The 11744-nt window shown below is 41.2% G+C and overlaps 2 protein-coding genes across 2 annotated transcripts in view; one reads left to right on the forward strand and one right to left on the reverse strand.

Annotated features, from left to right (window-relative positions):
* Nucleotides 1-2776, reverse strand: part of LOC106113966 (protein VAC14 homolog) — a 7305-nt gene extending 4529 nt beyond the window's left edge. Inside the window, exons 1-8 of the mRNA XM_013307025.1 lie at nucleotides 2540-2776; nucleotides 1999-2149; nucleotides 1693-1923; nucleotides 1163-1380; nucleotides 972-1092; nucleotides 521-644; nucleotides 242-447; nucleotides 4-113 (exon numbers count right to left, since the gene is read on the reverse strand). Coding sequence (XP_013162479.1) covers nucleotides 4-113; nucleotides 242-447; nucleotides 521-644; nucleotides 972-1092; nucleotides 1163-1380; nucleotides 1693-1923; nucleotides 1999-2149; nucleotides 2540-2640 — 1262 coding nt within the window. The 5' untranslated portion in view covers nucleotides 2641-2776. The remainder of the gene's footprint in view (nucleotides 1-3; nucleotides 114-241; nucleotides 448-520; nucleotides 645-971; nucleotides 1093-1162; nucleotides 1381-1692; nucleotides 1924-1998; nucleotides 2150-2539) is intronic.
* A 679-nt stretch (nucleotides 2777-3455) lies between these two features.
* Nucleotides 3456-11744, forward strand: part of LOC106113967 (E3 ubiquitin-protein ligase hrd-like protein 1) — an 11442-nt gene continuing 3153 nt past the window's right edge. Inside the window, exons 1-6 of the mRNA XM_013307026.1 lie at nucleotides 3456-4029; nucleotides 8779-9036; nucleotides 10741-10893; nucleotides 10973-11083; nucleotides 11175-11353; nucleotides 11432-11737. Of these exons, the coding sequence (XP_013162480.1) occupies nucleotides 3730-4029; nucleotides 8779-9036; nucleotides 10741-10893; nucleotides 10973-11083; nucleotides 11175-11353; nucleotides 11432-11737 (1307 nt within the window). The 5' untranslated portion in view covers nucleotides 3456-3729. The remainder of the gene's footprint in view (nucleotides 4030-8778; nucleotides 9037-10740; nucleotides 10894-10972; nucleotides 11084-11174; nucleotides 11354-11431; nucleotides 11738-11744) is intronic.

An 11744-nucleotide genomic window follows, 5' to 3' on the forward strand; every position in this document is an offset into this window, starting at 1 on the left:
GGGCAGGAGCAGATCTCGGCGAGCACGGCGAGGGCGCGGCGCACGACGTCGTCTGCGGGGTCGGTGAGGCTGCCCACCACGGCACCGAACACCGCCTCCGTGTGACTCGGCATCTGACCAATAAAAATTTCAACAAAATGTACGCAACCGTACGCAAGAAACATTAATGAAATTTCAAATATCTACTTGTATTTTTTATAAGGAAAAAGAAAAAACTTAAACATCGTTGGAAGAGAGCAACCTGAGCCGGCAGAGTGTTGTAGAGGTGCAGGATCCAGTCGAGCGCGGCCACCTTGGTGTGCACGGAGCTGTGTCGCAGCAGCTGCGTCAGCACGCGCACCAGCGCCTCCAGCTGCAGCTGCTCCTCCCCCTCACCCTCCACCTCCCTCGGCTCCGCCACCAGCTTCGTCAGCAGGAAGTTAACCGTGGCCGCCGTTTCCCGTATGTCTGTACTTGTGCGTTAAGGTCGTTTACAAGAAAATAGGTGCAGCGGAGTACGAGTTGCAAGAGCAAAGGATACTCCTCCTGGCGTCGTCGTTGTAGGCGAGGCAGGGCAGCGCGGCGCACAGCACGCCCGAGGCGTAGGGCAGCATGCCGCGCCCCGCCAGCTCCACGAACTCCTTGATCCAGCTGATGGCCGTCAGCTGCAACCACACCTCTCTCTATACCTCTCACAAACAGAAGACGCTCTCACCTCACCTCCACCTCACACTCACCTCAAAACCATTACGAGTTACATTGAAAAATGTATGAGAGAATTGTGCATCTCAAAATAAATAAATACACTTTAGCATTTTCCCACAACATACACTTTTTTCTTTAGAAAGTGTAATTAAACGCTATTTTACTATAAATCCTCATCCCGATTAGAGTGTTCGTTACGAGGAACATATAGGTAGAGGAAGCGAGACATTTGTGCCTCGCTGCCGGACGAAGCCCGGGGATCGTCCCAGCTGCAGTGGTGTAGTTACCTGCACCAGCTCCTCAGGAGACTGCGCATGCGTAATCAATATATTGATCATCGCTTGGAAGTCCACCTGCGACGGGTCCTTCTTGATACTTCTCAGAAACTCATTCAGCTGCACCTCGCACCTGCCAGTTACAAAGTGGACTGTTGAGTGGAGAGGCAGAGCGAGGCGGTGAGGGGAGGGGGTGGGCGTACATGCGGCGTATCTCGGGGTGCGGCTCGTCCAGCATGTGCAGCAGGGGGTCGAGCAGGTCGCGCAGGTGCGGCAGCAGCGGCAATGCGGGCAGCGCGTCCAGCGCCGCCACCCAGCCCGCCGCGAACTGGCGTGCGCAGGCGCCGCGCGCGTACAGCCGCTCGCGCAGCAGCGGCACAAGCGCGCTCACCTCCAACTCCCCGCTCTCCGTCACTATGTCCTGCACAATGTCAATTCATCTTTCGGTCATGTATCCTGTACAAATTTTATAATTCAAATCGAACCACCTTCTCTGTGATCATTTTTTTTTTTAATATTTATTCGTGATGTTAATGTAATTTTGAACATTGTCTTTTCGACTCCGAGATGGCCGCCCCCCAATATATGTATCAAATGAACTGGTACAGTACAGTCCACTATGACAAATCAACTTATAGAGAGCAATGAGCAGCATCCACTCGATATTAATATCTAAGGGAACTTTACAATCATTGATTAAGAGCGAATTTTAGTGAGATAAGTATGTAAGGACCTTGACGAGTCTATCGAGCAGTTCGGCACCCTGGCGCACCTGGGGCTCGGGGTCGGCAGCGAGGCGTGCCAAAGCGTCAAATACGAGGGGGAAGTGCGGTAACGCGGCGCTACGAGCTATCTTAAGCACATTGAATAGGGCCTCTGCAGCCAAGTAGCGCACGCGCGACTCGCCCTCGCGTACACACGCCGCCATCGGGTGCAGCAGCTCGCTCAGATGCGCCTCACAACCCTGCCCACAACACAACACTACATCATCACACTCTCTAATGTATTTATGAAGAAATTATAGTTACAAAATAGGTACCTTCCCCAAACCTACAGCAACTGAGGACAGGCCCATCAAGGCCCCATTCTTTACATTAGGGTTAGTGGATGACATCAGGTCCTGACCCAAGACTCGGATCAACTTCTTTATCTGACTCGAGTTGTTGGCATCATTAAAATCTTTTACCATTCTGTAAGACCAATTTTTTTTATCGAATAATTAATAATTAACTAGTCTACAAAATATATTTACATCAATTGTATCAACAATTTCAGAAATTTAATTGCCATTTATTTGTTAATCAATAATATAAATGAGGACTCAGATTATCCCCACTAATATCGGTGTAATAGTTGTCAACTACATGTTGTACTTCTAAATATAAACATAGATGTGTAAGCACAAAAACACTTTGCTATGCATTTTACCAAAATAGTCCATAAGTAGTTTTATTTAAGTAATAAGACTTTGAGAATAATATAACATCAGGTGAAATAAATTACTTCAACTTCACGTGTCGTCTGTTCGTGCAGTAGCAATATAAAAATTGTTTTCTTTTTATAAATAATACCATTCTTACTTTTCTATTTCGCCGCCTGCAAATTTTCTTTTTTCGTATAATTTATCACATAAACCACGGACACATGCCGAGCTTAGAGGTGCATAATCCTTTTCAGTCATATTTATACTTTCAATATATCAATAATTAACATCGGCACCAATGTACTGCTCCTAAAAACTTAAATAATCTGAAAAAATCATTCATTTCATCGCTGTCAACCGCCAAAGAGTATGTAAAATAAATAATGTCAACCGCCAGGTATATAGCTGCCAAGCAAAACCCGCTTTTTTATGACCTGGTAACATAGACCTTTAGGTCATATCTTATTTGCAAAACCCGCTGAGTCTGTCATATCAAAGAGTAAAAGTCATGTCATCGTGGAACAAAGAGTATATAGTACATTCGGCCTGAAGCAACCGCGTAGCAGCGCCTCTCACACTGATTCAGATAATATCCTTGTATGACCATATAGTCAAACAAGAAAGGCAGCGCTAGTGAATTGTCATAATTTAGTTTGACTCGTGCCCACCGGATCATAGCCTTGTGGGTCTATAGCTATTTATACAGGTTGTCCCAAAAGGTTATGTACATAGGAAGGGGGATGATAGGGGTGGTCACAAGGGTCACCAGAAAAATAAAATAAAAATTCCCCTCTGGGTATTAAAAAAAATAAATGGCATTTTTAAAAACTTAAAAATTTTACACCTTCTGGGGCAATTTTAATTTTCTTTAAAATCTTTGTTATTTGTATTGTTTTTTTTTTATTTCATATTGATAAAGGGTTATTGACGATAACATCATAGCTTTTTTTTAAATATAGCAATATTTGTAGGTTATCGGCAAAGAGTATAAAAAAGTATGAGATATATATAGTATTCTTGGCAACAGGCAGCACAGCAAAATACTCTTTGCCCACTTGTCCACCAGCCTGTTTTCCAAATAAGATATGACCTAAAGGTCTATGTTACCAGGTCATAAAATAATAAAAAATAAACAGCCTAACTGTCACCCGTCACCGTTTGTTATGTGTCAGTCACTTTTACAAATACACTATCTATGGACTCTGATGTGAATGTGTTTTTGTTGTTCACAACCTGTGTTTTTTAATACCGTCTACATAAACTTTCCAATGTCATTAGCTTTAAAACCGGGGTGTAAACTTGCCGTTTACTTATTGTGTTTGCGTTAGACTTTAAATAACTTTCGATATGCCTGTGACTTTGGTAGACAGGTTGCCCTTGCCAAATCTCAAGGTTTACACAGCGGGCAGTGTGTTGCTACTTTCGGTTGCAGTGTATTACGCTGTAAGTGTAACAAACGATCCGAACTGGCGTACCAATACGACTGTGCAGGCGCTGGAGGGCGCGGCACAGGGTCCCACGGGCGATGCGGCCCTGTCCCCGCCGCCGCTGCGGGCGCCACTTCAACTCACCAACGACACCGGGAATGTGACTGAGCAGATGGTTGAAGTAATATCTTTTATGATGCAGGAGCCACTTTGTATTTGGGTGAGTTTAGGATGTATTTTTCACAATTATTGTTAAGAAAAAAGTCTTGTGTATAATAGAAAGAAGTACTATTTAATATTGTCATGTTCTATTGAGTCGAAGCAAGACCTATATTTCCTTTGATCTTTTAAACTTACAAATGTTGTGTTGGGAGAAGGTCTATGCAATAGCTTTGCTACATACATTAGCTATCAATATTGTTAAATCATTTCCAATAAAAATTCGTTATAGTGTAAAGTAAATTTATGTTTGAATGTTTATAACATTAAAGCAACAGCAGCAATTTTTTATGAAGCAAAGCTTGAATTTTAATTAAATATATTAATATGTAAAGTGTCATTTGTGTAACATAATATATGTAACCAGTTGTTGATATTCCATGTTTCATATCACTCATAACAACTCAAAATCAGAGCACTTCTTACTTATAAACCACTGGATGGAGTACTCCATACAATTTCAAAACATAATTAGTGTGTGTGATGTTGTTGTGTCTAAATGTTTACCAGCTGAAGGGATTTTCAGTTTTTAAAGTAACTAAGTAAGTAACTAATAATAAATATATTGAACTTTATTAAAACCTATACATAAAAACTATTTAAGAATACTCATCCTTTAAGTGTGTCCTGACAGTTTACTTTGTTAAAAGGAAATTGATGTCATTAACTAGTGTTATCACTTGACACAATTGTAGAGTGGTAACAATTTTTATTAAATTAATTCTGGTTGATAATGACACCAGTGACAGCTTCAATTATTTGTTTTTAATGACCATACACTGAAATGTTACTTATGACTAACAACATGGTTAGTTGAATAACAGTAAACTGTAAGGGGGCACATTCGGTGTGTGGTGTCAATACATTTATCAAATGGAACTCCATTCAATAGACAATTGAACTTTTCATTCAATCATAGTTGAAGCAATAAATTCCAATCAGGTGAATAGCAGTCCAAGCTGAACCAAATGTATTATATTGTCTTTTTGTATGTCTGTCCACAAGGCTGTGCGTTGTTTTGTTCCCGATAATGTCCGGAATGGAATGGGAGGACACACTTTTCATAAGACATTAAAGGGAGCACCCTTAGCTGATACACATGGGCATATTATAGGCTTCCTTAAAAAATTGTGCTGGCAAAGTCACAGGCGACCATTAGTATTATATAAAAGGGCAATAACAAGTTGAAAATATATTATTTTTAAGATTTAGGTACAGTCAGCGTCATATAGATCGTCACAGACAAGATATGCAAATATATAGGTACACCAAAAGTAATCAATTATATCGGTACAACAAAAGTCCTCAAAATAATAGATACATTCACCCTGCTCAAATACATCGGTACATACACAGCGTCAAATATATGAGTACATGCAAGATGCTCATAAATATCATAGCAGCCACAGCGTCATAAGTAACGAAGCAGTCAAGGTGCGCAAAAATATCGGTACATTTGACAAAATTGAACTCTATCTCTATATACTTGTGATACAATTTGGAATAAACTACTTCTGTTACATTCATTTGACACTTTGTATTAACATATAAAAGGTTTGGTTGTCCGGAAAGTTCGTTCTGATTTTCGATATAAAGCTTACAATAGACTGTAGCTGAAGTGGATTCATTTTCGGATTTCCACCATTATCAAACGTCACAAAAATTTCTATATTGTGAATAATTTCATTTCATTGGTTGAGATAAAAACTAATTTTTAAAATTTTATCCAATAATAAAAGACGTTTTAGGTATAGAGTCGTACCAATATAATTTAAAAACATTTCCAAAAATTTAAGAGAACAGGGTTTCAATTTTCTTTATAAAGCGGCACGAACTTACTGGGCAACCCAATATTTTTCTTCTCCTGTCATAACGCTTAAATATAAAAGTTTGTCACGCCGAATATGACAGATACGTATTAACAAACATCAAATTTTGCCTTGTCACAATATATATAATACTAGTTTGGCGCAGTATTCTAGTATGTTTGCCGTAATATGTAAGTTTACCGGTTCGAATCTCAGGCTACTTTTTTTTTATTTTATCAATCACGGGGTTTTTTTTTCATAACCAGTAAAAATTTGGTAATGTAAAATTTTGCTCGACAATTTTTTTTTTATAATTTTCGCTGTCGGGTAGAAAGAAATTTAAATAAAGTTAACAACAATTAGGTCAGACCATCGCGGGTGAAGTGAGTGGGCGGAGCGTGGATTGTCTTTGCGGGTTTTAAGAATGGTACGCGCGGAAACTATACGTACAAGTGTTATCTATGTGTGCGCGCCCACGCACACTGGAATGTTTATTGCAATCGACCAAAAATTTGATGTAGTTTGGATATTGACATTCAGTTTTTTTTTCTTTGTTTCTTAAATATAATCAGTATCAGTAAAAGGTAAAAGTAAAAGTGTTATTTTTACCGGTACAAGTTTAACAAACATGAGTAACAAACAAATTACATGCCAATAGCATCGCTTTATCTCCTTCATTTTTGTTTGAAATAGAAAAGTACTTTAACGGTCAAACTCATTAGTCCAAGGCAATATCAAAAAGTACCTAATAACTACGGCGAAAGAGTTTAATTACATGTGCTTCGATATTAAAATTAAAAAGTTTAAATATCAAAAAAAAATAGTGGCTTGGGATTTGAACCGCCGACCTTACGTACCAACGGCGGCGAACGGTAAGGCCACGAGACCAAACTAGCATATATGATGACAAACTGATGTTGGTTTTATCTACCTAATATTTGTCATCCGCGTCGAACACTTTTAGTAAATTTTGAAAAATGGTTTGATGCAAAGTGTCAAATGAATGTAACAGAAGTAGTTTATTCCAAATTGTATCACAAGTATATAGAGATAGAGTTCAATTTTGTCAAATGTACCGATATTTTTGCGCACCTTGACTGCTTCGTTACTTATGACGCTGTGGCTGCTACGATATTTATGAGCATCTTGCATGTACTCATATATTTGACGCTGTGTATGTACCGATGTATTTGAGCAGGGTGAATGTATCTATTATTTTGAGGACTTTTGTTGTACCGATATAATTGATTACTTTTGGTGTACCTATATATTTGCATATCTTGTCTGTTACGATCTATATGACGCTGACTGTACAAGCACATCAAGCTTAATTTCGCAGTTTTGAAAAAACCTTATATGTTATATTCTCATTTGGATAAAGTTAAAGATAAAATGGGAGTTTACTCAGATCAAAAAGGGGAAGGTTGAGGAACATTCCCAATGTCAGTGGCAAAGTAAAACTGTTCTGTTTTTAAACATTTTGTGTCTATTTTAAAACTTCTAATGTATGAATAAATCATAAATATTTGTTTGATATCTTTTAAGACAACAAACATGTAAATTTTGTATTTATTTTCTTAGATTTCCTTTTTTAAAAGCAAATTCAGTTCATATTTTTTTAAATCTCATTTCTTGGTACAAAAGCAATAAAAAGTCTGAGTAGGCAATGTGCACAAATGCTTTTTGATCAATGTTATAGATCCAATACAATACAATAATATCATACAACAATTCCTATTATCTTGTGATGTTTCATAACAATCTGTGTTGTTGATGTATTCATTTTCTAACCATTATTACGTATTTATCTGTGAGTAAATGTTGATAAGGTATCGGACTACGTAATAAGAATGCGATAGCTCTGTGAGCTGTTAGCATTTGGGGCTCGCGCAAATGGAGCTAAGTGGAAATAGTTGAACAGACGTCGTCGCATCGTGGCACATGCAGTTGTAAGCATGTCAGAATGGTGGGTTTCTGCGGACGAAAACCATGTCCATAAACATGATAATGGCATCCCCTGTATTATTTTCTCTAAAAAAAGAGATGACATGTTTTATGGGGAGAAGTGAGAGATGATTTCAGCAAGGGAGGAGTGGCGACGAGGTCAAGGTCGGCTGCCAGCTCCGCGACTACTTATATCACGTATACTTTGTTATCGTGTGAAAGCGACAACAACGACGCGACGTGATCGTGTCATTGTCAAACAACGATTGTTTACTTGCGCATCATTTTCGTTGTGAAGATAATAACGTATGCTCATAATACCAATCTAATTATCGTAGCATGGGATGTAAAATTACAGACGAAAACATGTTTCTTTTTTATATTATAGAAAAGCAGACAAAAAGCGATTGCTGTTACACTATTGTACAGACAAATAAATCAGACAACTTATTACTGAAATAATTTTTAGTTTAATCTTTCTAGTTTATAGATTTATAAATCTTATAGATCTTATAAATATATATAGACGCACAGAAAGAAAATATTTTCCCTTCCCATGCATCCTCTCATCCGGAAAGTCCACTTCCACTTGAGGCCTGTCTTCTGTGTGGTCGTGGTATTTCACCGGGCGACCCGGGCCAATTCGTGCGAAGATGTTAAAGCGGGCTCTACCACTGTTAAATATATAGCGATTCAGCAATATTTAACGATGAAACAGTTCCAGTGTATAGCCTTATTTTTTGTGCTTAGTTAACAAATGTTACGATCCAATTTATAACTGCGATTATTAGCTATGTTACTTAGATAGCTAATACAAGAAAAGTAACAGGAATATATTCATATTTGTAGCCACAGTATATGGTGTAGGGAATCATGTTACAACAAAAGTTAAAAGGGTTAATGTAACGGATTTTTTAAAATATTTTTCCCCATATAGTTTCGATCTGGCTATACACCAGTACCGTTTTATCGTTAAATATCGGGAGATAATATTGCAGACGCTGGTAAATGGCGCGTACTGCGCGCTGGGCGTGGCGGGGTGTGCGCTGCGCCGGCTCGTGTTCGGCCGACTGAGGGTTGCGGAGGCGCAGCGAATTAAGGACAAGTTCTGGAACTACGTCTTCTACAAGTTCATCTTCGTGTTCGGGGTGGTGAACGTGCAGTACATGGACGAGGTGCTGCTCTGGTGCTCATGGTTCACACTGCTCGGCTGCCTGCACCTGCTCGCTCAGCTCTGCAAGGACCGCTTCGAATATGTGAGTGTCTCCTTACCTGCTATCAATAAATTGAAACACGACATCTTAGGGCTGTGACACGTCAATTTGTGAATAGTTATATTATACAATTTGCCAACTCTTTACGATTGGCCAGGCCTAGTCACAAACGGGCGGATTACGCGATTTACCGGTGACATATATAAAACCGTTACCGGTTTTTACAAAAAAAAAAAGAAACTTGTGGCGAGAAATGAAGTGCACAATTGATAAAAGTAAAGGCAAACGACATGAGGGTGAGCGAGTGGGGTCGACGCACTGCCGACAAAACATTACACGATAATGAATTATTTCAAGTACCACATTAACACAACTTTCCCATTTATTAGGCAATTGATTAGTCTGTCAAAGAAATACTGTCGCAACCGCCATGTGCTCCGCTCCACCTCTACTCTAATCTGCACTACACTTTCATAAAATATAGCTCTATCGATACCAATTTGAAGGAACAACTGTTTTTTCCATATTGTATTTTGTCGATTTTATATTTTAGTTTGTATTGTAGTTTATATACATATCTAATTTCTTAAATAACGAATCAAAAGCTTTGTTGTTATTCAACTAATGATTCACTAATTAAATTTTGATATAATTTTCATTTGTTTTTCGTTTTGTGCTATTGTTACGGTGGTGCGGGGCGGAGCAGTGACACATTTACAATGCAAAATATGTGGAAGATTGGATGCGTCACGTACATGATATACGCAACGTATTTTTTTCCTTTATTCAAATTAGAGTAAAATTAAAAATTACATTAGTATTTGATGTCTGTCTTTCATCTTTGACAAAACAGATATAATAAATATGTTTTAAATGGGGATTTTGTAGTCAGAATAGAACCCAACGGTTATAATATCATCCTTACTAGGTACGTACTTATACGTACGTAATTATTGAGGTAAAATTAATAAATGGGGTGAGTGTGTTTGAATAGATTTAGTGAATTTGCATGTAGATAAAGTTGTTGTTAGAATTAATAATGTATAGGAGAATATCGTTTGTTAGCTCAAGCACCGTTATTTATACACGAGAGACGAGAGGTACAGTTAGGCGAGCGGCGAGCGGCAATCTTGCGCACTACCTTCGGCAGACTCGGCCGCAAGTAAACTATACTTCTATTAATCAATTATTCAAACTTCCGTCAGACATTATAATAAACTTATATAAAAACGGCTAAACACTCACGTATATTCGTCCGGTGGCTGCACCGACTAGTTTCGAGCCCATCGGGGGCCCTTCATCAGGGTGAATGGGACTGGTATTATTTCGCGGAAGCGGCCCCCAGCTCACTCAGTGCCCCTTCGTCTCGTTGCTAGGCAACACATTGTTTTATATTAATATAAAGTATATTATATATATACATTAGATGTACACAGATCAATAAAATTGGAAAGTCATACCTACCTACATATCTATAGAAATATATAGATGAAAATTTTGAAGTAGAGCTGTAATGTTAACTAGTGGCATCTGCTAGCAGCTGCGGCAGCGCCTGCCGGCGGGCGTCGGGACACGTTCGCTGCACTCTGTGCCCACTGCTTTATTAATGCACATCATCTAATTGTAATGTTTGCGGACGCGGCCGTTAAAAGTAAACGATTTAGCCAAACCAAAGTACCTATGTTATATCTCTTCTGTTTGTGGTAGTGTTGGGTATTTAACGGAGCATGCGTTACGGTGTTACAGCTGTCGTCGTCGCCGCAGCCGGCGCGGTGGGCGCACGCGCGGCTGCTGGCCCTGCTGGCGGGCGTGCTGGGCGCGGCGGGCACGCTGCTGGCGGCCGCCGCGCGCTGGGGCCTGCCCGTCGGCCGGGACACGTTCGCCTTCATGGCCGCCGAGGTAGGTGTGCACCCCACACATGGGTGGGGGCGAGCACCCGCGGCGCGCTCGACTCTGACGCGGTGCGGTCGTGTTGCAGTGCGTGCTGGTGGGCGTGACGGCGCTGCACGTGGTGGCGCGCTTCGTGCTGCGCGCGCGCGACGCCGACCCCGCCGGCCCCGCCGCATACTATACGCACCTCGTATTCGACGTGGGTAACGCTTCTCGAAACTCTTAGCGGGTAATCCTCGTACCGTCGCGATATGTTCATGAGGTGTTCGATGTGTTGTGACGCGGCGCAGTCGGTGTCGCTGGCGACGGAGCTGGCGCACGTGGCGCACATGGTGGTACACTGCAACGCGTTGGTGTCGATGGCCTCGCTGGTGCTGCTGATGCAGCTGCGCCACCTGCTGCACGCGTTGCTGGCGCGCCTGCGCCGCCATCGCATCTACACCGCGCTCGCGCACCACATGCGCCGCAAGTGAGTGCCCCTCGCCCCGCCCCCGCCCCCGCCCCACTGAGACATCGCTATGTACGGTTGCCGTGTCGTGTGCCGCAGCTACCCGATGGCGAGCCGCGAGGAGGTGGAGGAGAACGAGGACAACTGCGCCATCTGCTGGGAGCCCATGAAGGAGGCGCGCAAGCTGCCCTGCTCGCATCTCTTCCACAAGTATTTACCTTCATTACGTTTCCTTCGCACTTTTTTGCTTCGTATTTGTTTAGTTTGCAGAAAGCAGAAAGCAGAAAGTATTGCGAAACTTGGCGTTGTATTATTTGAGCGAGGCACGTCGTTCGGTGGCGCAACCGTCGCGCCGGCGGTTGTCGCGCACCGAGCTCGTGCAAGCGGCGCGGCGTGTTGCAGCTCGTGCCTA

Source organism: Papilio xuthus, unplaced genomic scaffold, assembly GCF_000836235.2.
Source record: "Papilio xuthus unplaced genomic scaffold, Pxut_1.1 DF828142.1, whole genome shotgun sequence".
Lineage (NCBI taxonomy): Eukaryota > Metazoa > Arthropoda > Insecta > Lepidoptera > Papilionidae > Papilio > Papilio xuthus.